The sequence below is a fragment of the Mugil cephalus genome, chromosome 7 (assembly GCF_022458985.1).
Source record: "Mugil cephalus isolate CIBA_MC_2020 chromosome 7, CIBA_Mcephalus_1.1, whole genome shotgun sequence".
NCBI classification, from domain to species: Eukaryota; Metazoa; Chordata; class Actinopteri; order Mugiliformes; family Mugilidae; genus Mugil; species Mugil cephalus.
The window spans coordinates 27,535,564-27,563,168 of record NC_061776.1 but is presented as its reverse complement, the minus strand read 5'-3'; the positions used below and the strand labels follow the sequence as shown (position 1 = coordinate 27,563,168).

General features: G+C 39.8%; 2 protein-coding genes across 2 annotated transcripts; one reads left to right on the top strand and one right to left on the bottom strand.

Moving 5' to 3' along the window:
- Window positions 1–5,318: 5,318 nt before the first annotated feature.
- Window positions 5,319–9,018, top strand: LOC125010187 (E3 ubiquitin-protein ligase TRIM21-like). Its single transcript, XM_047588570.1, has 2 exons — window positions 5,319–6,012; window positions 6,247–9,018. Exons 1-2 carry the CDS (start codon window positions 5,895–5,897, stop codon window positions 7,899–7,901), a joined length of 1,773 nt encoding a protein of 590 aa, XP_047444526.1. The 5' UTR covers window positions 5,319–5,894; the 3' UTR covers window positions 7,902–9,018.
- Window positions 9,019–13,110: 4,092 nt separating this feature from the next.
- tmem70 (transmembrane protein 70) lies at window positions 13,111–19,914 on the bottom strand. Its single transcript, XM_047590680.1, has 4 exons — window positions 19,890–19,914; window positions 17,626–17,708; window positions 15,850–15,952; window positions 13,111–13,748 (listed from the first exon to the last, which is right to left on the bottom strand). The coding sequence occupies exons 1-4, from the start codon at window positions 19,912–19,914 to the stop codon at window positions 13,303–13,305; spliced, it is 657 nt and encodes a 218-aa protein (XP_047446636.1). The 3' UTR covers window positions 13,111–13,302.
- Between the last annotated feature and the right edge of the window lie 7,691 nt (window positions 19,915–27,605).

Sequence of the window (27,605 nt, the reverse complement as noted above, 5' to 3'; positions counted from 1 at the left end):
GTCTCAAGCACAAGACTCTGCGCTTTCCAGTCTCCATCAACGAAATGGGCAGTCACTTTCATATAGGACTGCATTCGAAGAGACGTCCACATATCTGTGGTCAAGCTCAGTGCCTCACTGTGTTGTATTAATTCTGAAACTTTTTCTTTGAGTCCCTCGTATTTTGCGGTTAGTGCATGCATGATTGTCTGGCACACTGGCACTGAATATCCAGGTTCCAAAACTTTACACAGGTTCTTAAAACCTTGGCCTTCCACGACACCAATGGGCCTCATATCCTGAACAATAAAATTGACAATTCCTTCTGTGATATCATTTTTGCGTTTGGATGATAGAGGAGGCTTAACATCCAGTGTGGTCTTGGTGTATCTGAGGGATGCTGCCATTGTTGTGGGCAGGTTTGCCTGCAACGAATAAATGATTATTAGACTAAAATATTGAAATATGTTTAAAATGATATTAATAGCCTATAATGTTGAAATATTACAGTTTTTAGATGATACACCATGTTTTTAGTTGAGCTGTGATATGGAAACTGTATGCAAATTTTGCATTTGACTTTTTTCCCACCATCTATTTTAGTAAAATTCTGCCACCCTGCTTTGAAATGGATGGTAGAGGAGGACTCCCTGTTAATGAAATCTCAAAATAAAAATAAAGATTTGGCAAACCACCGGACGTTGAATAACCTGGACGTTCTTCAATCTCTAGTGGGTTGGGTTAATCCAAAATAGTGAAAACAAGGGGGGTGTTCTCTGAAGACAGACTGTTACCTGTGAAACAGGGGTGCTCTGAAAATGCCCCGATTAGCACTTGGTACTTTCCTCCTGATAAAATTATCCATAGACTGCATGAAATTAACAAGGCAAAAAATCGACCAATCAGAAATGTTGGTCGACCCAGAACGTATCAACCAATAAGTCGACCAGTCGACCAGGACTTTACAGCCCTACCCGTCTGTAAGCTGAGTGACTGTGGTTAGGTGTCCATCCTTTTCATACTGGTCCAGCTTCACCTTAACAGCCACCTTGAGGGACCGGAACATTACTTGGTGCACACTGGACAGGCACCACAGTGCTATCCAACTCAAAGTGAACATCACCGGGCAGCGACTCAACTGGGCTGGTGAACACGTCATTTTAAGTGTTATTGAGACTGTCTATGGTTAGCTCACCTGTCTCGCAGTGCTCCACTTTGTTCAGCTCACCGGGGATGGTGAAACATATTAGGCCAGGTCTCTCGCATGTCTCCCCTGAAAGCAAGGACTTCTGACTGGTGCGCACAATCTCAAAGTCCAGTTTGTGTGCCCTGCCTCTGATGACACACTGTGTGCTGTCAACACCCATTGAGCTCATCCACTCACTGTTGTAGAGATTCAGTCTGGTGAGACTTTTCTTAAGAGGTGCTCTTGGTGTCAGGCTAATCCTGTCTTTAATGCTCGTCACATTGCAGGTGGCTCCAGAGTCAAGCTGGCACTGCTGGACCCCTCTGTGCAGAGGTAGGTTTACAAAGCACTTCTCCCCTTCGATGTTCACTGCCCCCAGACTCTCAGCCGTGTACGTCTCTCTCATTGTGGTCACTGTCCTTCGGGTCCACTAGCAGTGGGTCATCCACAGTATTCAACTGATGTGTTTCTTGGCCTCTTCTCATGCATACCTTGGCAAAGTGATTAGCGGTGCCACACAGGCGACATGACTTCCAAATGCGGGGCATAAATCTCACCCCCGTCTGTGCACTGTGCCACCGTACTTACTCCCCTGTGCCTCTTTGGTTTCCGTCCTGGTCACTGTCCATATGCCACATTGATGCTCTCCCCAGGCATGGAGCTGCCGAGTGACATAGATTTTAACTTATTGTCCAGCACCTCCACTGCACAGCCAATGTCAATAGCCCCCTCCAACTTAAGGTCCTTCTCTCTTAGCATGCATATTCCAAGCACAAGCCTGTCCCTAATGAGCTCGTCTCTTATACCTCCATATTCCCATGTGGCAGCTTTCTCCCTCGGTCTTGTGACAAAAGCATCCACAGGTTCTCCTTCCTCTTGTTTAAGGTTGCCAAAAACATACATCTCGTTTCTGGTGGATGTGAAGTATTATCCCAGTTTGTCAAGTATCGCCCCCGCATCTTTCTGCTCTTCCGCTGTGAGTCCCAGGTTGTGCTTGTAAACATGATGGCAGTCTCTTCTGACGGCTTCTCTGCCTTGTCGAGCCCGGTCGCAAGCAAGTAATCCTCAAACTCCGAGCGAAAGTTAACCCAGTTGCTGTGAAGATCCCCGGTCATCTTGATGGGCTCCGGTGGCGGAATGTTGGAAGCCATCGTCTTGACGCGATGCTAATGCTAGCAGGCTAACTGAAACTTATAACTAAGCCTAACAAAACAAACAAACGCACGCCGTTCCAGCGACAGACAGCGTCATACTCACTCTGGGTTCCAGTGCAGCTTCTGACACCATGTTACAGGTGTAGGTGCATAAATAACACACAGAGTCAAGCCGTGTCTCTCAGTGGCGTATATTCACAGACCGCGCACATATTGGGACCGTAGCATGTTACTCAAACAAGTACTAAACATTCAAGCCGCCAGGGGGCGTTGTTGGCTGTATAACACCACCCCACAACAACCTGTGTCTCCTCTCCAGGGTGTACGGGTAAAAGAGTACCTGTAGTCACTCTGCTGGATTTAAGGTTCCGGGTCAGACCATGAACTGATTGGTATGGGTGCTTGACCACGGTGCTCCTGGTCCACAAATGTGCCTGTATGTATATTTAAATGTTGGTGAATAAACACACCGGTTGGTTGAGCACTACCAAAAAAAAAAAAAGAAAAAAAACTCTTATTTTTAGGGTTGAGTATGAGTGCAAGCATTTTCCAGCTGCACGCAATTGTGGGGAGGGGCCAAGTATGGGCTGCTCAGGTCTGCAGCATATTCAGCAGCACAGGGCTGTACATGGATGTGGCCTGTAAATGTACCAATACCAGTAAACCGGTCAATCTGTAGTTAATACGCCAGGAGATAGGAGATCACAACAAACAAGGCAGTGTTCAAGTAAAGAATGTGTAAAGATGTGTGAACATATACGTACATTTATAAGCGCAGTGCAAAAAACAATATAGGTAAATGTACATGTAGTTAAGACGAGAGGAGCATTGCACTACTTTCCACTCTTTTCCTACATTACCTTGAATGACTGAAGTATCCAAAGTATCAATATTTTCAAGTCGAGTCAACTTTTGATTTGAGAATGGATTTCAGAGCATAAAGTTTCAGTTTATTTATATAGCGCCAATAACAATACAAATCGTCTCAAGACGCTTCACAAAAACCAGCCTGCAACGTCCAGAGCAAGCCTGAGGGTGACGGTGGCAAGGAAAAACTCCCTTTTAACAAGAAGAAACCCTGAGCAGAACCCAGCTCATATGGAGGGACCCATCTGCCGAAGGCCAGCCGGTTAGAAACAGAGAAGATAAAGAGAAAAGAAGAGCAGGAGAAACAAGATAAACAAACTTCTGTCATAGATACATACATCAAGCGGAAGGAAACATGTAGGGTCTAGTAATATAACACATAGCTGATGATCTGTGACAGTTTGTCTGAAGTACTGATATTTCATCAAGTACTGATATTTCGTCAAAAAAATCCGCAAGATCCACACATCACTAGTAGGAGACAGCCTAGATATTTCCAGTAATGTTTGGTTCTGCTGTCCTTTTTGGTAGAATAAAGCAGCCTTACCGAGAAATACACAGGGAAGTTTTTTAACTAGAAACATACTCCCCAGTATTGTCCATTCAGTACAATACACTTGACTCACATTCTGTCAATAATACTATTATAGGGCAAGATAAGCATCATTGTTCCTTGACAGAGACTGCTTGTGGGTTAAATTCAGATTCAGACAATACCTTAGACTAACAAAAGACTAAACTCATCACTATACTGTACTGAGGATATTGGATATTTTGTATATATGTATGGATGCATGTACATGCCACATATGCCATCTGTTACCTACTTATAGTCATACCACCCATCAGTCTTTCTCAAGGATACTTCGGCACATTCAGATAAAGTGGTAACAATGGAATCAATATTAATTATTCCAAAAAGCCAAGGAACTAAAACAATCTTACTTTGACTTTATTTCTGAGAATTTGCTAAAGTGCAATGAACATACAGATGCCCAAAATATGAGCCATGAATGAGCATCAGATATGCTCAGCTTGACCATGTCTCCATACCATCACTGAATGTAAACATGGCTAAACATGCTGCTAACGTTACAGAAGCCAATTGTTCATTTAGACACATGGGAAACAGCAGCAGGTCTGAAATGCTACATTTTCCTCCATGTTTCAGACAGTAACTCAGATATGGATCAGTATGACAACACATTACACTTACTGCCCAGCCAAAAATCCCTGCATGTTCTACATATAACAGTAACACGCAATGAGCTAATTAATTGATGTTAGCACAACCACTAACTTTAGCCTAAAGTTCGCAGCCCATTTGCACCAGGAGTTATGTGGAAAAGTTCAAACTACGAAATTTATCTCAAGTTAATTGTTGAGTAACATTGTATGACAACAATGAAAGTGACTAGTCTCATTAAAAAAGGAAATAACACCGGAAATGGCTGGGTGGAGAAGGGAGAATGTCCAATTCTGTCCAAAATCCAAGGGAGAAGAGTGAGCTGCACAGCCGATTGAGCTACACCCGATCCACTGCTGCCAAGGCGCGTTGGTGGATGTGTCGTGAGGTAAGCAAGTCCCCGGTGGATGCTGTTTCAATCCTTTTGGAAAAAACTCCTCCACTCCAAAAAGTCCTCACCCAATCCAGTATGTCTTATCAGCTCACTACAAATTCATAGAAGAAGCACATGTGCAGAATATAATCACAATTGGACAGGGGGATAGTAGACAGAACTGTCCGACTGGCCAACATAAAAACTTCTGCGTTTAAACTTTTCACTTTCAAGTCCCAAAGACAACTTAGTTTAATAACATCATCATGACTGACCAACATTCAAGTCTTTCCAAGTCTTTTTTTACACTTATGACATATATATATCGGTGTTTGGGTATTTGGTCATCTTTCTAGAACTTTTCACTGAACAAGTCCTAACATGTCCTTGAAGTCGTCTGGGGGTGGGAGGGGAGGGTGAGGGGGTGGGGTTACCCTTTTATATCCAGTGCCGATGTTTTATAGATGTTCTGTATCACTTGTTTTGTACTCGATTAAAAACAACAACAAAAGAGGCCCAGGTTCAATCCAGAGCAACTGGTACCAATGTTTCTAATTATATAAGAACTATTCATATTAATGGGGCAGTTACTTTATCTACTTTCAAATTCCTGATGAAACTATAGGCCAATCTTGCGGCAAGTGATGAAAGTAGGGTTTTTTCAGCACGAAAGATATATGTGATATTTTGTCAATATAGTGATTAATCGATTATTAACATGACCAACTAGTGCTTAAGAAAATTGTATAAAATGTGCATCCTATGTGGTAGTATTTCATAAACAAGAAAGTTATTAAAATATACAGTGCAAGTATAATTTTGAGTCTGTTCTTTTGTTGGTGTTCCAGATACCTTTCCACTAACGTCTGTCTCTAATTACAGCATTGGGAACAAAAAAGGCCCAGGGATAAGGCATAGATTGATATGTCTCTCATTGTATACAAAAACTCTGTCCATTTGTTACCATTTGTGTCCTTGTTTTTAATGCCATAGAATGTCTGAGAAACTATGAAATTTGATGAATGAAATGGTACTTTGGCAGGAAATCTCTCTCACATTTACACACACGCAGAGGCAGTCTCTTCACTGGATGGAGGCGGAGCAGCAGTGGAAAGAGGGGGAGTGATTCAGGTTTTCATTTCCTTGTTTATGACTCTGAGCAGCTCAGAGCAACTGCAGATCTGTTACCGATATGATTCTCTTTGTTTGAGGATTAAAACTTCATCAGGATCGTCAAGGTTTGCTTCTACAGCATCTCCTTACTACGGTAGAGTCAGTTCCTTTTTTACCACAAAAACATACACTACTATTGACACTACTTAACTATACTTTACTAGAGAATATATTGTGTACTAATCGATTAGTATACAACGAGAATTCTTTATATAAATACAATATAAATATGAACAATCCAACATAAATGTAATGATTTTGTCATGTATGTACTGTGAGGAAAATTCATTCACTTTTACTTTCACTTTACTCTGGCTTAACTTCTCAGTCATCAACATGTCAGCGACCAGCTGCCTGCTGTCTGAAGAACAGTTTCTGTGCTGCATCTGCCTGGATATTTTTAATGATCCTGTCACTATACCATGTGGACATAACTTCTGCAAAAAGTGTATTACGCAGCACTGGAATATTAACAGCGCAAAGTGCCAGTGCCCAATGTGTAAAAAACATTTTACTACGAGACCTGAGCTGCCTGTAAATACTTTCATTTCTGAAATGGCAGCTGAGTTCAGGCAGTCAGTTGGAAAAACAGCCAACAGCATTTCAGATATACAAATAGCCAAAGCAGGAGAAATCCCCTGTGACGTCTGCAGCGGAACAAAACTGAAAGCTCTGAAGTCGTGCCTGACTTGCTTTGCCTCCTATTGTTGCATTCACCTAGATCCTCACCAGACATCTGACCGCCTGAAAACACATTTGTTAACTGATCCCGTGGCGAACATGGAGGCCAGGGTGTGTGCAAAGCACAAAAAACCACTGGAGCTGTTCTGTAAAACTGACCAGACATGTGTGTGTTCACACTGCACGGTTTCAGAGCATGAGGCACACAGTATTACTTCTCTGAAAGATGAACATGAAGCAAAGATGGCTGAGCTACAGCAGACAGAAACTAAAATCCAGCAGACGATCCATGACAGACAATTGAAAAGCCAGCAGATTAAACACTTGAAAATGCACAGTAAGGAAGATGCAGAGAGAGAGATCGCACATGGCGTTCAGATCTTCACCAGCCTAATGCAGACTGCAGAGAGAGGTCTGAATGAACTCATTGAGGTGATTGAAGAGAAGCAGAAGAGGAAGGAGGTAGAGGCAGATGGCTACATCAGAGAACTGGAACAAGACATCTCTGCTCTGAAGAAGAGAAGTGCTAATGTGCAGGGGCTGTTGCAAACTCAAGACCATTTGCACTTCCTTCAGAACTTCACATCCATGGCTGCTGCCCTGAGCACCAGGAACTGGGCAGAGGTCACTGTACGTCCACCGTTATATGAGGGGACTGTGGTGGAAGCCATAGCTGAACTGGAAAAGATGCTTCACAGAGAGAAAAACCAGCTGCTGCGTGTGGCCCGGCTGAAGAGAGTCCAGCATTACGCGGTGGATGTGATTTTGGAACCTCACACAGCTAACCCATGGCTCATCCTTTCTGAGGATGGGAAACAGGTTAGATGTGGTGAGGTGAGGAGGAACCTGCCAGACAATGAAGAAAGATTTTCTCTTTATGCCAATGTCTTGGCACAGCAGACTTTCTCTTCTGGAAGATTTTATTATGAAGTTCAGGTTACAGGGAAGACTGACTGGACTCTTGGAGTGGCCACTGAGTCAGTGAACCGGAAAGGAATAATCCCACTCAGCCCTGTGAATGGCTACTGGGCTGTGAGTTTGAGGAATGGAAACGAGTACCTAAGTCTAGGCAGCCCTGTGCTCAGCCTTGATCTGGAGTCGAGGCCTGAGAGAATGGGAGTGTTCGTGAGTTACGAGGAGGGACTGGTCTCCTTTTTTGATGTGGATGAAGCACTCCATCTGTACTCATTCACTAACTGCTGCTTTACTGAGAAACTCTGTCCTTTCTTCAGTCCCGGTCTTCATCATGGTGGTACCAACTCTGCACCTCTCATCATTTCACCTGTCAACCACAATGATTAGATTAGACATGAAATGATTTTCTACATTTGAAAAGAGGCAGTTAAAGGATAAATGTACAGAATGAGATTTGCCAAACATGACGAGTAGAGAGCGTCATTATTTCTCCTGTTTTCGCGGGATGCTAAGAGATCCCTTCTGTGCTTCCCGGTAAAACTTGATTCCAGAGGCATCAGTTTAACTTCTAAATGTACTGTAAGTGTTGTACTAGCATGGAAAGAAGACTCTGATGAGTTACATCAGGAAGTCCAATATGAATGGGTGGAAATACTATGCAAACAAAAACAACTTGTGTAAAATGGTTTCATGACAAATAATTGTGAAACTATTCTTTAAAGGAGCAAAAGTTTAGTGTGATCTAAACTCACACAGTGTTACTTTAAGTCTAACCACCACATTTAAACTTTTGTTTATACAAATTCGCTAATACACCACAAATTTGCTTATAAAACCATGAAAGTGTGCTGCACAAAGCTGTCTTCCTGTTCCCAGCACAGTAAACACCTGTGCTTGTTGTTGTGATGGACCTCTGGCTGACCAGCATCAGGAATAGCACCTGTGTGCATTGGTTGCATTTATTGCCACATTGGTCATTCATCAGCTTTTGGGTCAAAAAAAAATCTACAATGTCTCAAATGTTAATTAAAAAGGACATAATTTTGTTATTGCTGCACTTCCCCTTCCCTTATACTCTGTTATTGTGTGTTATATGATGAAGAATGTTGGCTTTTTTGCTGACCTTTGACCTTGCTGCCATGTTTTACACTCTGTACTGGAATATATATACTGGAATAAATCGACTTTACTGTTTTTTATTATTATTTTTGTTGTAAATTTGAAAGGGATACACTTTGCACTTTGTCATACTCTAGGGAAAGTTCCAAACAAATGTCTTGCCAACTCATGTCAAAGAGTAAGGGTGGTAAAGCACCATGAGACTGTTTGTATTATTATTGATGTTATATAAACACAATTGAATTGAACTGAAGTAATGTATGAGACAATTAATCAACAATACAATAATTGTGTCATTGTGATTGTAAAGTGCTTTGAGTACCAAGACGCTGAGTAGTAGACGCTACATAAATAAACAAGACCAGTTATCTGTCTACCCTCCTAATATTGTCTAGGTCTCCCTTATGTCTCCAAAACAGTTGTGACTCATCATAGAATGGACATAGGTCTTCTGAGGGTGTCCTGTGGTGTCTGGGAACAGGATGTTGTTAGTGGGGGCCTTTGGGTCCTATGGGTTGAGGGGGATGGCCTAGATCAAAACCTTCCATCCATGTCATTACTATGGGGTGGGGGTGTCTGGTCTGGTCTAGGTGGGTGGTATTTACTAAGTAACATCCACATGAATGAATGCCAGATCCAACAATTTCCCAGCAGAACAATGAATTGTTACAAGATGGTCAATGTTATTTACTTCTCCTGTCAGTAGTCATAATATTGTGCCTGATCAGTGCAATGTTTATCACTTAATGTAAATTCAGTTTGTTCTGTGTATATATATATATAAACGCAGTTTATTTTAATTTGTAAATCTTATAAATACTGAAATAAAGTATGATTTTCTACCAGTACTATACAGTACTAAACCAAAGTAGAATTACAGTGCCATCTCCTGGTGAAAGAGATGCAGTGCAAACATTCTGCTCAGAAGAAGTTGTCGGAGACACTAGTGGTAACAGTCAGAGATATGACCAGTCATTGTTTTGTAAGTCCCAAGCCTGACCCAATACAGTACCAATACAATACACAGGATAAAATACTGTATGTTGCAAGTGAAAATGAACAAAACATTAATTTCTGTCTTTGGATAATAAATGTTTAATAGGATGTGGAAAAGTGCAGCTGAAATCATTTGCACAATAAGTGATGACAATTCATTTCCACGTCCCTGAATGAGTATCCCAACCTTTCTGCCCTGTATTGTTCTTTTCTTATCTCAAATAGTGTGTGTGGAAGAGAGGAAAAAACATAACCTCATTAATGTATTTATAAGCAAGTTTATGTATATTATCTCATCTCATCTTCCGTACCACTTAATCCTCGCTAGGGTCGAGGGCGTTCCTGGAGTCTATCAGTTCTCATTGGTGCATTAGCGTCTGGCATACTTAGTTACACTAATGAATAAAGGCAAGGCATTTTTACTTATATAGCGCATTTCATACCAAAAGGCAACTCAATGTGCAAGAAGATGCAATATATTGTAGTAATAATAATAATAATAATAGTGCAAGTGTGAGCTCCACTGCACTCCCAGACAGGGCAACAGTAGCCAGGTCCACAGCAGACCTAGACAGGACAACAGACAAGAAAACTGTCCCTCCTTCTGAAGTCATCCCACTATTGGAAAAGTACTTTCCAGAGACGATGAAGAGCAAGACTCTCCACTCTTCTTACACTTACTCAGGTGTGTGCTCTGCAAATTAAACAAGTTTAATAAGCAAGAAACATTCAACCTCTCAGCCTCCATAAATTTCAGAGTGCCATAAAAGAGCACGCCATATCCAGTGCACACAAGGAAACCTATCTAAAAGAGATGGAGAGAAGACACTCCCCCTGGCTGCTCAGTGTCACCCCACGAAACAAGCAGGAGACACAGTCACAACCAACTCTTTCCTTTGTACGTATTGGCTTGTGTGACAACCCCTCCCAATCTGCCTTCTTTGATCATGTCTTTTGTTTTTCCAGACACAGGTAGAGCTGGGAGGGGTGTGTGCCTGGGCCTGCCCTTTTTGGGCTGGGCTTCAGCTTCGCACACAAAGGCTGCTTTTCAGGGCGTGTCTCTCTCTCTCACACCTGGGCCTGCAAGCAGGATCTCTCAGCCAAACAAACTTTACACCTTATTTTCACACATCCATACACTGCTAACACCACTGATGCCTTGTATATTTTACACATCCCATTACTTAGTTTAGAGTTCCCCTGTTTTGGAGTTAAATAAAGTTACTTTGGTTTGAGTTGTCTGTGTGTGGCCTCCCTTCTTGATGCCATCCATGAGCCAGACAGTAACAGCTTGGCAAAGAGGAAGTGGCAAACTGCACGTTGTGAACACATTAAAGTTATCTGTGACCAACTGCAGTTCAGCACAGACCAGGCTTTAGCACAATGTGGAAACTTTAAATATGTAATGGCAGGTTGGAGAGTTCTAACCCATGTACTGAAAGGTGAAGATATGTCTACAACAGCTTTCATCTTGAAAACAAATAGTCAAGGAACAAGTTGTCCTGAAAGAGGCCATTCACTTGATTGTTAACATGGCTACAGTGTTAAAAATGACATGTTTTTTATCCTTCTGCACATCTCCATAAATGGCCCAGGAAGAGATGCTACATGAAGCCACCAAGGTGTGGAGACAGAAACACACCAGGAACCTCCCATCTCTGAAAACTCTTTCCAGGGTTGGGGGAAAAGATTATGCTGAGGTCAACATGCCAACACTCATCAGCACTGGAACCCAAGCATTATGGACTTAAGTTTAATCATATTTAATTTTTATTTGAGTATTTTTATGTGTACATATATATTTTTTGTTTACTACCAAGTTTCAATGAAAAATAAATATGAATATGGTGTTATTATCATTATTATTACATTTAAGACCAGTGTATATGATCGTGGCTATGCCAGGACCACTTGTAGAGAGCTTCAGAAAGACCTGGAATTAGCAGGTAGAATTGTTTCAAAGAAAACAATAAGCAAGGCACTCAACTGCCATGGCCTGTATACACGCTCACTAAGTAAGACTCCATTTCTGTTTGCTGCACAACATTTGGACAAGCCTGTAATACTGGGAGAACATAGTCTAGTCAGATGAGAGCAAAATTGAACTCTTTGGATGCCATAACACACAATGTTTGGAGGACAACATGGACTGCACATCACCCCAAAAACACCATACCAACAGTGAAGTTTGGAGGTGGCAACATCATGGTGTAGTTCTGTTTTTCTGCATATGGTACTGGCAAACTTCATATAATTAAAGGGAGGATGAATAGAAAAATGTACAGACACATGACACATTCAAATCTGCTGCCATCCACCAGAATGATGAAGATGAAATGAGGGTGGACATTTCAGCAAGACAATGACCCCAAACACAGAGCCAAGGAAACTCTCAACTGGCTTCAGAGAAAGAAAATAAAGCTGCTAGAATGGCCCAGCCAATCACCTGACTTGAATCCAATTGAAGATCTATGGAAAGAACTAAAAACCAGAGTTCATAGAAGAGGCCCACGGAACCTTCAAGACTTAAAGACCGTTTGTGTGGAAGAATGGACCAAAATCACACCTGAGCAATGCATGCGACTTGACATATACTATATATTCTTCTACGGTTCAAGTAAAGTATCCTTCACTCCCAACTTCTTCCATCTACAGAGACAACATAGCTCAGGAGGTGTTTACCACCACCAGGATGTGACTGTGTGAGTAAATGTATAATGCATTCAATTGTAAGCGCTAAAATGTCAAAGCACTATATAAAACCAATGAATTATTATTATAACATTCAGTTTGATCCTGCAGAAGAAAAATAAAGCAATGCGATTCTACACTTAGCAAAATCCTTCATTCATGAGTTCAGGATGATTTTTTAATTTTTTATTATTTCTGAAATCCCCAAACTTCTAAAAGGACCAGAAGAACAGAAACTACATGGCAACTTAAACCTTCCTTCAGACTGGATATAAATGTATTTTCCACTAAATATTTTACTTAAGCCATTTGTTGAGAAGCATACATCATGTAATTCTTTCTCTATGTCAGCTGAAACTCTGAACATTATTAAATCCAAATAACTGTTATTATATTCAAATTCTGATAAAGACAGACTAAAAAAATACTTGCCATCCTTTTATTAACAGAAAAAAATATTTAGAAACGATTCTTAGAGGTTTTGGAAGCATACTGTGCAACATGTCGATGCGATATAAGTGAAGTATGTGTTTACCTGCCCCAAATCATCAGTTGTCTCTGCCCGCTGTCTCTCTGTCTAGATTATAACCATGTACCCAGACCAACACTGTTTTTTTTCCTGGTTGAAATAAGCCATGTTTTCTCTGCATGTAACATCAGTTTAGATGCTGTCATCTTCCACAAGATCTTCTGATAATTTTATTACCTCTATTGAGACAGTAGTATGAAATTATTTGTTTGTATCCTTTCTGCAAATTAAGAATGTACACAGCAATGACCAAAAAAAGAATAACACAATGCTTTAAATTTATTAACATTAAATAACCATCAATATACAGACAAATGCATATGAAGTACAGAAATGATTTTGGTGGTCTTGATGTCAGTGGATGTTTCCTCCTAGCAGAAGAAGATATATTCGATGCACCTTGGACTGGGTATGATCAGCACACTAACATTATACTCACTTGCTGTCAGTCTTTCAGCTCTTGTCTGGTTGATCTATTTCATCTGTAGTGAAGCTGAAGGGCTTATCATAGCCCATCAGGTGATTGTAGTCATGTGGGATGAGGAACAGGTCCGGGTTTACAAGGAGCCCAGTTTTGTTGGCATAGAAGGTGGTGAACATCTTGCTGACGGCTGGGACCTTGACCTGGCTCTGGTGAAACACAGTCTTTTTTTCAGCGAGGAAGACGTTGTAAGTGATGGCAGTGTATGTGTCCCTGTCAGGGTCGTGGTAGAGACGGACCACGTAGCCCTTGGTGAGGACATGGAGGAGGACAGGGGTGAGGAAGGTGAAGAACCCGATGAATCCACAGAAAGCTACCTGCAGAGCGAAGCCCTGGATTCCTAGTCCCGTTTTCAGGAGGATTTGAGGCATGATGAGGAGGCTGGCTCCACTGGTGGTGTAAGAGAACAGCTTCACCCCTGATAAAAGACAACATTTGCAGAATAATGGTCATAGAATAAACCTCCACAATGCACTTGCAAAGAATGTCACAAAATGCTGATTTGGAGTCTGATATAAATACTTGGCTAGGTCTTCCATGTCTCTGAATATGTGAATATGTCACAGTTGTAATTATTTCATTTTCTTTTCAATTTGTCTTTCCGATCAATCTATAGACGCTTAAAAGTTTTATTTCATTGCAGATTATTGCAGACAGACACACCATTATTAATAAGAATACAGTTTAGCCCATACATGTTTGGTAACATTTCACCATCTCTTTAAAGACTTTCAAGTTACCATTATATAGTAACATATATGTGTTATATAGCAAACACATCTTAATAGTTACTACGGCCTCATAAAACTGTCCACAACAAGTCTGTACTACACACCAATCACTGATTGCTCTTCTCCTCCAGTGACCTGAAACAACTCCTGCGACAATCCAGAGAGCCTTTATATCATAGCATATTGTATTCAATAACAAACCATACAAGGGTTCAAATGCACAGCACCTTCCATGCCTGTGTCAGATGCTTTGAAGCTTGCACTATTGAAGTTAGATTTGCTCTCAAGAAATAGTTTTAATATGCTGCTGTGTGCTTCTATTGGTAAGTACAATTGTGTGTATGACGTGACAGAGTTGGCCATCAACTGGTTTTGTTTCTTAATGAACGTTCTCTCTCATATATTGTCTGAGTCATACGTCCTGAGCCATCTTCCACAGACAGTAACTTCTTATTTTCTGCTCACCCTTTGGAAAGCTATTCACGGCAAATCCCATGACCTGGATGAGTGAAGCTCATATGTTACTAGTAATTTTCAAACAGATGGTGTTTTACAGCAATTGTATTGATGAACTTGAGAGCAAAATATACCCAAAAAGTGATTCCTACACCCTCATCGAACCCATCTTTCTCAGAGTTGAGAGATGCGGATGCTTCAGAAGCAATGAAGCTTGTTTTAGTGTTTTTTGTGTATTTTGTGTGGTAAATAAAGAATATCACATAACTGTTTGTATCCCAAGCTTCCTAAACTTATCTGCTGCTTGAGTTTGATTCAAATCGCTTCTTCAGTTCTAAATGACTTGTTCATTTCATCTTTTTATGAGGATTATCTGTGGGTGGCAGTAATAGTCTCTAAATTACTATTGCAGAATAAGGTTAAGCAATGGTGACCAAGATTAAAGCCCACTGATTTAAGCATTTCAATATTTAGTGTAGTGTTGTGAAATGTAATGTTAGGAACTGGATGTCGGTGGTGACATTCTCAGAAGAAGTGTTGTATAAACTTACTTCTACTATAATCTATGTAAACATATCCCCACAGCCATGTCGTGTCGTTTTGTCTCTCATGTTAACATTTATGATCTTCTTATATGTGCCATGTATTCGGACTGAAAAGCAAATTTCCGCCTAGGAACAATAAAGTATGATTCTGACATATTGGGATATAAATAAATCATACATGTAACATTATAGTAAAATTCTACTGTCCTAACAAAAGTTCTTTAATATCTACTATGGTGTTATCACAATTATTAAAATTAAATGTCTTCACATAGAATAAAATCATGTGTTTTTATGTCACACCGTCTTTAAATGACTGTAAAAATGAGGATACTGGACTTAGCAAGTAAATAGTAGCGGCCTGTATAGTACAGAAATACAGACTAATTTAACTAACGAGAGAGATGCGCTCAGGAGCAATAGGAAAAACCCAACGCAAGTACAATTTTGTTTAGAATGTGGAAAAATATTTCTGATTCATTGTGAGACCACGGTGGAGTAAATTAGACCCTGGCTGCCCACCCTAGTATTAACATTGTGTGGGAAGCACAGATTCCTCCAATAAAAGCATGTTTACCATAGATTGACTGAATGACCTCATCTTTCAGGAATCACATTCAAGTTCAATGCGGTTGAATATTTGATATCCATAAGAAGCAAAGTTTATACAAAGAACATGACCAAGAGAATGTGTTGTTAATGTAAGTATTCTTTTACACCCAGCAAGATAAGCTATACACAACAACGTGAAAGAAATTCAAATGTAACAAAGGTGAAGGTAACTTACCTCTAACAGCAATTCCCAGGCTGCCAGAGTAAATAAGGTTCCCATCCTCTGTGTGGGGCTCCGTGGAGAGACAACGGATGGATGGACGGTGGGACTGCACCTCCTCAAAGAAATAAAAGAAAAACACATTATAAAAGCTGGGAAGCATAGGTTTTTACATAGTCTGGCTAAAATTCAGTTGTGAAGTATGAAGTACAGGAAAAAATTCAGTTGTTACACAGTATTTTAAACCAGTCTCTTCCTAGTCGATTTATACATATAAAGTCGTTGCAGGGGAGAGATATATCCATTTAGCGCAAAACACGAGAAAACATCAAAGTGCTTTTAGAGTACTGCAGCACCTAGTCAAGATAATCTACACACACAGCCTGTGTCACATAACTCACTCTGTGACAACACCACCCAGATACTAGTCAGCACTGTGTCTCTTCTGCCAGTTGGGTTAAATTTTGTTTCTGCTTCCTGCTTCACTTTTAAAAATGGTGACAGAAACGTCTAATGAAACTTCACTTAAGACAAGTCATACAAATGTTTGCATCTCCTAACCTTCTCAGTTAACCTTTCCTCAATGTGTTACATCTTTATTGATTCAAAACCATCAACTGGAAAATTGAGAGTTGGAGAAAGAGTCGGAAATACTAAAGCGGAAACAAGCAACAACTAATCAGACCAATCACAGCTGTGTCAACTTAACACACAAGTATAAACTGCCTATTAGTCTTTCTTTTGGGCTGAGTGTGTACATTGAACACTGAATTTGTGGTTTGTCATGCCGTTTATTGACGAGCCAGAAGGTTAGTGGTTCCACTTCTGGTGGAAGAAGTGTCCTTGACCAAGACACTGAACCAATATCTTAACGAGTGATCATAATGTCACATCCAGTTTTCATGGTGACAAAAAGCTAATTAAAAAGAAACTTAAGAAAAATAGACACTTGAATATACATTAGTATCATATTGCTATATTAGTAGTTGCTATATTAACTACCTAGAACGACAGAAACCATCCCTGAACAAATGTATTTGATCTGTATTTGGTTTTTGGGTGGAGCTTATGACCTATACTGCAGCCAGACACCAGGGGGAGCGCTACTTGCTTTGGTTTCACTTTGAGGAGCAGTCGAAGCCCATCTTTATTTACAGTCTATGCAATGTACCAATATGTAGAAAAGCGCTATATAAATAAAAGACCATTTACTGAAAAATATAGGATTAGAATGTTTATAGGTGCATAGCTCAGCATTTGCATTGCGACATGCTTCTAGCACGTTTCAATCTTCGGTCTCCGGCGTAGGAGTAGACTAAAGTATATTAAAGTCTAACACGTTCAAATTGACCTTAGGTTACGTAAATCGCCAAGTGTTTTAAGTGTCGTCGTTTCTTTTATTTATCGTATTTATAAAAAATAATGGCTAGCTCTTGTATTAGTACGAGCCTACAGTCCTGCAGATGTATCTGTGCTACCTGGACTGTTTTCAGTAGTTTTGGCCTAATTCGTGAAGCTTAACCCTATAGAGTAAAGTATTGTCATGCCGACTTTACCACCCACGTCTCTGTGTTTGTCAATGCGTGGTGCCTGGTAAATACCTTGCTCGCAACGGGAGACGACCTTCTGACAGTATATGAGGTTAGTTGGTTCCTACTCAGACCTCTGGAACACTGCGCGGCATGTCGGGCGACCGTAAACTGAATATTACTCAAAAAAGAGGGGGAAATACGAGGCCGTAACCTACAGAGGACTTTCAGAGAAATCATTGTTAGCTTGTTAGCTACTCACTGAGCTCTTAGCCTCTCTGGAAGTACTTGTCCTCTTTCTTCTTCGAGGTTTTACGAAAACTGACGCTGTGGCATTACTGCCCTCTTTTGGAATGAGGTAACGCTACAGTTAGCCCCATTCATATTTTATTTTATTTATAGAGCGTTTTTAAAAGGTACTCAAAGACACTTTATATTTACAAAAATCATAGTAGAAAACAGCAGAGGCAGTATAAAAAAACACAGAAGAACAGTATAGAACATATAGCACTCTGTAAAACCACCGTCCTGTCCTGTCTTTCTCCCATTCCCTTTGCCATCATTTCTTCATTTTGTGTTTAATAAAGCTCTTGATTTCTGTTTTACTAACACTTAAAAACACATACATTTAATTCAGTTTGATCCGTTTTTGTTTGCAATTTGAACCCTTTGTGAGCTTATCTGCCATTTCATTACCACTTAATCTGATATGGAATGAACTGTAAACTGAGTAATGCTGAACTGAAATCTGAGCAAATGATAGTCCTCAGTGGTCTTATGTCCTAAATCCATTGAACTGCCGACAACAATGCAATCATTTCCCCTGTAGATCATTTTCCCTATTTTGACCTGGAATTCAGGAACAAAAAATGCTGCCACTACTTTATCCATAGAATTATTTGATGCAGCTGCGTATTGGATGTAACAGTAGAATGTATGTACAGCCAATGTAATTCTTTCATCAAACCATATCCCCAAGACTTTTTTCAGCCTCTCTAATTCTTGATTATATATTTTAACTTTTACTCCCCTAACCCATTAACTGTTAGACTGCCACATAGACTGTATACATTCAGTATATGGTTAGTTAGGTAGTTAGCCTTACTTCTTTTTCTTTATTTTTATGTTATCTTTTATGGTGGTGACATATGGTTTAGTCATGAGTACATAATTTCTGGTGAACTTTGGCGCAGAAAGTGGTAAGGCTGGTTAGCTGGTGAATGATGTGTGGGTGTTGGTGCAGTTAAATCAGCACACATTTAAAACGTTATTAGTTATATCATAATATTTCAATCTTTGAGCTCATTTGAAATCACTTATTTGGTTTGCAACAGAACAATATGGTACAGACTGGAGGGGAAGCTGGTGTTAATATGCAAAACTTCAGTGAAACAAACAAAAAGAGACAACATCATAAATGAAAGTTAAAAAACATGGTCCATGACATTAAACCCGTAACTACTGATTTAACTTCTGACCCACTATCACACTCACCCATCAAAGCAAGCCAGCGTCTGTCACACTCCAACAAAAACAACCCTTAACCTCAGCATAGTTTATCTGTTGGAGCCTGCAGGACTCAGGTTGGTTTTAAGACCTCTTATTGTTTTCCCTCACCAAAGAAAACACACCCACCCAGTAACATTCTAAAATAAAAATTTGCATATACACTTTGGGTCCTATGGGTTGAGGGGAGAGGCCTCTGTGGTTGAACTTACAGATACTTGATCAATTTGGGATTTAGTGAATTTGGAGGCCAGGTCAACACCTTGTGCTGCTCTTCATGTTTTTGTGTGTGTGTGTGTGTCTGTGTCAGGCTGCATCCTGCTGGGGATAACTGATGCCATCAAGGAGTATCATCACTATGGGGTGTGTGGTCTGGTCTAGGTGGTCTAGGTGGTACATGTCTAAGTAACATCCACATGAATGAATGCCAGAATGAATGAATGCTGGGACCAAAAGTTTCCCAGCTGTCTCAAGATAGTTAATATTATTCACTTCTCCTGACAGTGGCTTTAAAGTTGTAGCTGATCGGTGTAATACCAAATGTGTGATGATAGAAAGACATGATTATCAATCCAAGAGTCTAAGAGTCTAAACGGTATTGGGTCTGAAACTCACAGTTAAAGTCAAAAAAGGAAAATCCTAGTTCTAAAAAAAAAGTTCAATCTCCCAAAAAAACAAAACAATAAATATCCTTCACGTTGTTTGTTGTTATGATGGACCTGCGTGCGCAGCAGAATAAAGTAGAAAAACCAGGGGCTTCTTCTTTCCTTCAAGGATTAACGGTTAAGCCACAGTGAAGATTCGGTGTCTTATGTTGGTTCCTCAAAGTAAGTGCTGAACTGGTTGTCACAGCACTGCATCCATGAGGCAAAATACATTTGCGTAGAGGTTTATTCAGTATAAACAAGATTGGCTTCATCCAATCATGGCTGTGCTATTCTTGTAGGAGGAACCAGTTACGCTTGGAGTATTTCAAGTGGAAAAAAAATGTTGTGCAATTGTGAAGATCCTTTAGCGTACCATGACTCATCACTGTTAGAGCCATCCTACACGGTTTCAATGGTATCCAAAACAAATCAATATTTTGTTGGTGTTATATATTTTAATGTGTCTGTGCAAGGCAGAATAAGAACATACTGTGATAGTGGTTGCTCTCGTTGTCTGCACCATAACACAACACAACCCAGGGCCAACAAATCATGATGCAGATGCTTTGACAAACTTGGACACTCACAGAGGCGTATCTCTCTCTTATCTGACTTCAAGGTGCAACATGAACTTCATGGGCAAACAAAAGTCATGCATGGCCATTTGCCAAGCTATAGCTACTTTGTCATCAAAGCTAACCTAATGCCTGTGCGAGCTACAAAGAGAAAAAAATCCTTAAAACCCAGGATGACCCATACTTTTATTGTCCCCACTCACCTAAGTACTTGATAAACCAGCAATTCAGCAAACTCTGGTAAAAAATTCTGTATTTCTTATATATTAACAGCTGTGCAACCCATAGACAGTATTTCTGAAAAGTGATGATTTATCCCTGAGTGTGTTTTGCCTCACTGGCTTTGTGACTATATGAAACAGCAGCCAAGACATAAAAAAACTATTGGTATTTCCAGCTGTATTTTCAGCTCTTTACTGATGGGATGTCTGGCCACAGAAAAACATTAACTCACTGCCTGCTCCAATACCTTTCACAGAACAGCAAGCTGCTGATTGTTGTTTAGCTGTAGGGTTTTTAGTTGCCACAAATGAAAAATAAAGTAGACAACCTGATATAACTGGCAAAACGGGTGTTCTTTGTAAATAGATAAATGCTTTTAGGTTGGGAATCCAGTGTCTTTACTGCCACAGCGTCATGTGAAAGTAGTGTAATAATTAGAATCAAGCCACAACTCTGAAGATTGTTTGACAAAAGTAAAAACATAAATACTGCTGTGATAGAACATCTGAACTGGACCACATTCACCACTAGATGACACAATATTTCTGTTATAGCCTTGGTAAAAAAAAAACAAATGGCTTTAAACCTTCAAGTGTGTACTGACTGTGAATTGCATCTGGCAAAATATTTATACAAAGTGAAGTAATTGTTTTAATATATATATATATATATATATGTGTGTGTGTGTAGCGAGAGACATAAAGAAAAAGGACAGTCCTCCAGGGTAAAATTCAGCATTGCCCTATCTAATCTATCAGTGCTGAAATGTGGATGTAGAGAGCTTTTGCAGCATTGGCGGGTATGGTTTTCTGTATGTGTTTGAGCCGCTAGAACCTGTGGCTCAGGTTAATCAGTGGAGGTTTTTCTAGTTTATCCAGATATGTCTCAACAACATGTTTGCACTTGTTCCCTCTTTGTACAGACGTCAAACAAAGGGACAAGAGGCATATACAGCTGCACGTGCATCTGCATCAGGGTGAAGCTAAACTGTGTCACCTCATTTAAAGAAAAATGCTTTATTAATCAAGACATTTTCCAATCACCTTAATAACATCCCATATTTATCAAGAAAAAGCTTATCCACATGCTCTGCACCCATAATGGAAGGATGGACATACTGACAAATGAGGATGTGTTTACATTCTAGCTGAATGTGTGTGTCAGCCGGGGTTTCACATGATTGTGATTTGAATTAGGCAGTTTCCAGAAGAAAAACATTTATTTTAATCGCCTCATATATCACATGTACAGATGTAGTGTGATAAAAATATCTAATCTCATATCTATTCTAAAATAAAGATGCTCTCACAGACTCACACTGACATCGTTTGACCTGCATTAACCTCTAATCTCAGGTCGAGGTATTTTTTTAAAACAAAGCCCCCAGGCCACTGATTTCTGTTAACAAAGTTTTTTATCTGTTCTTTGGACAGCTGTGGCTCAGTATTTAGAGACGGTTATCCATGAACCAGAGGGTTAGTGGTTAGTGGCACTGGCGCCCTGTGGCGATGTGTCTTTGAACACTGACACTGAACCCACAGTGATTCCCACATGGTTTGTGACTGTGAGTGTGCTCATATGAAAGAATGAGTAGATGTGTCACATGAGTGTAAAATTATTTCCGTACAAATAGGCACAAAAGTGTTCCATAAGTACAAGACCAGTTTATTGCAACAGACTAAAGAATACCACACATGCAGTTAGAGTCCTTAGTGACGTACGCTGACAGAAACATTGATATTATCACTGGGACACTGGAACATGCTGACCCCTTTTCCATCCTGATAACTAAACACTTCAGAGACACAAAAAAATTCAGACTGTCATCAAAACACACACATCACCCTTGTGTTACTGAGTCAGGTGCGTTACCCGGCTTCCTTCCAGTACACGAGGAGCTGTCTGTGTCTGGGCTGCAGATCTGCAGAGGTTACTACAAGCTAATGGGTTATTGGAGGTTACTAAAAATGACCCCAGTACAGCTATTATGAACTTGTATTGGCTAAATGTTGTTACATTAACCTTTATTTAAACCATATTAATCAAAAACCTGTTTCATCCTCAGACCCACACTCTCAGTTATAGTTTGCATTTTGTTTTTGTAGTTGTGTGATGTTGTCAATCGCATTCTAGTACCAGGAATACAAACATCACACATGCTTGTGTGGTGAAAGAGAGAGATTACCTGACTATATTTTCCTGACATTCTACACTGGTGATCCCAGTCTGTCCGCTTCATGTCTCCAAATACATCTACTCATGAACATGACAACGTAGTTTCTTTTAAGCTCAGTTGCGGCCATGATTGTTGACCCAGCTGGATGATCTAAGGTCTCTAAGGCAACATTAGCAGAGAACATGCTGTGTTAAGTTACAATAAGGAACATTGAGGAAGTGGACTTTTTGTCTGTCTCTACACTCCTTTCAACTTAAGAATGTGTCACATTGTTGGCTCTGTCACAATGTTGTAGAGCAATGCTTGCTCTACAACAGGAAGTACAAGGACCCGGTGATGAATATCTAGAGCAGCAGGAGACTGCCAGCCCATCATGAGCTTAAAGATAATAGGCATGATGTGCACCTAGGTTAGGGATGCAACAACAGACTGGACAGACCAGGCAAAACGGAGGCCTCCTACAACAGATAAGGGCAGGCTGTTCTTTATTTTGGTTGCACAGGTACTAAAATGTGTGTACTGTGCTGTTATGGAAGGCCCTAAATGCCTAAAAAAAATAACATTAAGCAGATTCTATCTGCCATTAGGCTTACCTCAAAAACACTGTTGAGTGTTACTTACAAACATCCCACACATAATTAGACTTATCTGATGTTACATTTGGTTTTCATTATAAAGCACAGGTACACATTTTCACTGCACACTTTTCTCTTCAGATCAGCTTAGCTCTCTGTCTTATGAACACAACACAAAACACACGTATTAAGTCCTGCACTTGTTGCTGTTCAGAGTACTACGTGAATGACTTTAAGTAATGCTTTTTAGGACAGGCTTTTCAGTCCGCACGAGACATGACTCTTCACAGTTGTACTAATGTGTCAGTAGTATAATGGATTTTAAGTATAATAGAATGGAAGTGTAAGAAAATCAACAACTGTTCATTTGTTGTCACATCACCCATGTCTGTCTTGTGAGTTCAGTTTGGTTCATTACTCTGCATCCTAACTCTGAAGTTAGCTGGCTTTATCCAGCACTGCAGAGGTTGCTATAATCTAATGGGGTTACTAGAGGTCACTTAAATGCACCTTATAAAATAACGCAGTGGCTGACACAACATACTTTAAATACCAGATATTTAATGATGAAGACTAAACTTTTCCCTCTGCTGCAACGTCAAATTAAAAGCATTTACCAAGAAAAACACAAGTTGAGTTATTATGAAGTAGTCACATCAAATGCGGTGGGTATTGTAAGTGATCCTACTAGCCATTTTTAAATGCATTCATGAAACAACATTTTTGTTCATTTTCTGAAGGCTTGTCAGGATTTGCAGGGAGAAGGGGAACAAGAAGGAAGCGGTGAGCTGTTGCGTGAAGAGCTGTGACAGGCTACACACCTGTGTGATGCATCTCCTTACACACAGACCTATTCTTCACAGACTAATTTTGTGTATAAAATATATTGGAAATCTAGTTCTTCAGCACATCAGACCCATCCAGCCACTCTGGCTAGTTAAGAGTCTCTCTTCTAGAGCTGAGGTCTTCAGCGTTTTTCAGGCCAAGGAGTGACAATTCACAGTTTGGGGTCTCTGCAAAGTTTTGTTATGTTCTCATAATGACCATGAAGACTCTTGAGTCTTGATTCTTAAACTAAATTATTGTTTAATTATTAAGAACTACTGTAAAAATTAAAACTTGCATCTTAATTCTGACAGTGCTCTCTGTATTCTTTTTTGTGGTTTAACTTGAGTTTGTGTTTCACAGCATCTATTGTATTTCCATAACTCAATAGTTTAGTTGCTTTCCACTGTGTTCCTCCTAATGATATACTTGATTTGAGAATCGGTTTTAGAGCATAAAGATCTGGTATCGCAGGCATTGCTATTTCAGTACTGATCCGCACATCACTACTCATGACTGGTGTTACACATTGCCTCGCTGAAAGGCTACCTGATGTCATTATGCAAGTCAGCTTATGACGTGTGGTGATGAGCAATACTTGCACACCCAGTACTGTCAGAAGAATAAATAAACAACATAAAATGTCATCTGTCTTAACACAAACCTGAAACTAAATAAATAATAGGAACTCACATTTCAGTCTGCACATTAACCCTTTATGGGGTACGGAACCATATTTGGTAACTTCAGTATACATTTTAAATTGCATCCGTGTGCCTTTCAGTGAGGTTTAGGTCCTGTCCACGTAGAGATGGGTTTTAGGAGTATATGGCAAAGTTTTTTGTTGTAAGTTCATTTCAAGTGTCTGTATACGCTAATTTTTGAAACTGGCCCCCAGGGGAAATAAATCCCTAAACGCCACCCTGGTGTTTCCGTGTGTACAATCTATACAGATCTTTCCTGAATTGCGCCTTTTGTTACTTATACTGCTTGTAAGTCTTACATTTATACGCATGCATGTGGACGTGGCCTTAGAAACAAGTGGTTTTCACCCAGATCAAGGAAACATTCACAGATCAAATGTGGTCTTCAAGGTCCACCTATGCATGAACACTGAGCATAACTGCTTCTTAAGGTAACACAAATAAGTGTCCTAATGTTGTCCAATGTGATAGCGTGTATGTGCCTGAATCAGCACTTCTGTTCTTCTTCTAAATACATGTTTACATTTGTTTACCACTTAAAGACAAGGAACCAGATATGGTAAATTCATTAATATTGATTTTCTCTAAGAAAATAAAAAAAGATTACATTTTCACAAAAGTAAAAAGTATTCTTATACCCTATAATAACATTCTAGGGTTGAAATTTAGAATTTCCAAGCATTTCCGTGAGTGCCCTATGAAGGGTTAAACACAAGTCTTCTCTAAGTCTGCACAAAAATGATAAGTGGTGGTTCGTTATCAAAACACATATTACCCTTGTGTTATTGAGTCAGGTGCGTTACCCGGCTTCCTTCCAGTAAATGAGGAGCTGTCTGTGTCTGGTCTGCAGATCTGCAGAGGTTACTACAAGCTAATGGGGTTATTGAAGGTTGCTTAGGGGCTGCATCTAGACAACAGTCTGGACAAACCAAACAACAGTGGACTTCCTCTGTAAATAAAAGGGCAGACTGTATGTTGTTTTTTGTGCTATTTTTGCTTTGTGGCAGGGAATACACTTTGCAAGTGCATGGTCATTATTCCAAATATCATTATACCAGCTAAGTCACCGTTGATAGAAGTACACTCACTCGCTTTATGCCCCTATGCTCTTATTTATATTCATTTTCTCATGTAACATACATCTGTTATGTTATACTTGCATCATAATTAAATTCTTTAGTCAGATGTACATATATAACATCTCCTCTCATCTTCTACTGGCACTTATCCTCACTAGGGTCGCGAGGGTTGTTGGAGCCTATCCCAGCTGTCATTAGGCGAGAGGCAGGGTTCACCTGAGGCGCACCCAGGCTGCCAGTCTATCGCAGGGCTTACACTGAGACAAACAACCATTCGCACTCACATTCACACCTAGGGTCAATTTAGAGTCACCAATTAGCCTAACAAGAATGTCTTTGGAGGTAGGATCAAACCGGATTACCCAGAGGAAACCCAGACACAGGGAGAACATGCAAACTCCACACAGAAAGGCCCGAGCTGGACTCGAACCCGGACCTTCTAACTGAGAGGCATTGGTGCTAACCACCGAGCCACTTATGATATTTTTGACAATTTATTTTTGACAATTTTTTGATGACTTTGCTGACTTTGATTAAACTGCGCAATCAGTTGGTCACAACATTAACCCTCTCAGCAGTTGAGGTTGAGCAGGAGCATGTGTGTTGGATCAGCCCTCAAGGGGGCATCACTGAGCCTTGGCCGCCCATGACGTTGTCGCCATTTTTGCTTCCTTGGACAAGTATTAAGCCTTGGAATGCGCCGGGACCACCACAGAAACATTCCAATTTTGTACATACCCTGACTGTCCAAATTGCTCACATCCTTTCATTTGTCATTTGTCATTTGTCATCATCTTACTTCTAAGAAAAAACCTAGGTAACCTAACCTTAGGTAAATTGACAGAAATAAGTTGTTTTAGTGTTTTTTCCAGAAGAATTAACGAACACGCTGATGAGTCCTGTGACTACAACATGTAGTAAATCCATTATTTAATGAAGAAACACATGACACTGAGATGAACTGTATCAAACAGACGAACTGACGTACTTTCTGCAACATCTGGAATAATCCACCTGCTGATTATCTTGGAAAAACAACTGGTGCTATTGTAAGTTCAAATCAGTATATTATCTTATCACTCACCACTATTTATTTATTTATTTTTTATTTTTTTACTGTAGGCTATATTTTATATTCACCACTTCTAACTATGCATTTTACATACATAGACATGTTTACACGAAATATGCAAACCATTTTCTTTCTTTTGGAAAAAATAAAGAAATATTGAAATTCAGTTCAAATTTATTTGTATAGCGTCAATAGCAAATTTTCTGGAAAAAAAAAAAATCAGACCTGTCACATTTTCTGTAATCTTGATCACACTTTCAAGTCTCTGTAGTAGAATACTGTGATCAATAGTGTCAAATACAGCACTAAGATCTGAGAGGACAAGTACAAAGACAAGTCCATTGTCTGAGGCAGTCATTGGTAACTTGAGCTGTGTCTGTGCTATGATGAACTCTAAAACCTGACTGAAACACGTCAAACAAACCAGCCCTGTTTAAATGGTCACACAACTGTCTAGAAACAACGTTTCTTTTGTTTGACTTGACTTGTTTGTTTTTTTTTGACTTTTAGAAATAAAAGAAATGTTGGAAATTGGTCTATAGCTGTCTATTTTTTAAAGTAAAGATTTAATAACAGCAATACTTACGGTATTACAACATGACTGAGACACTTATCTTGTTAATTAAGATGCATGTATCTGTTTTAATATGGAGGTATTAATTGGTGGAAAAAATCTTCTTGATGGGGTCTAGTAGACAAGTTGATGTTTAAGATGCTGTAATTATTGAAGTGAGCTGAGAAAGGACTGTTTGATTTTGATTAGGTTTTACAGAAGTTTTTAATACCACTGTACTTGTATCTTTGACAGCTGTCAGAAGGGTTGAATTTTATCTCTAATGTCAACAATTTTATCAGCAAAAA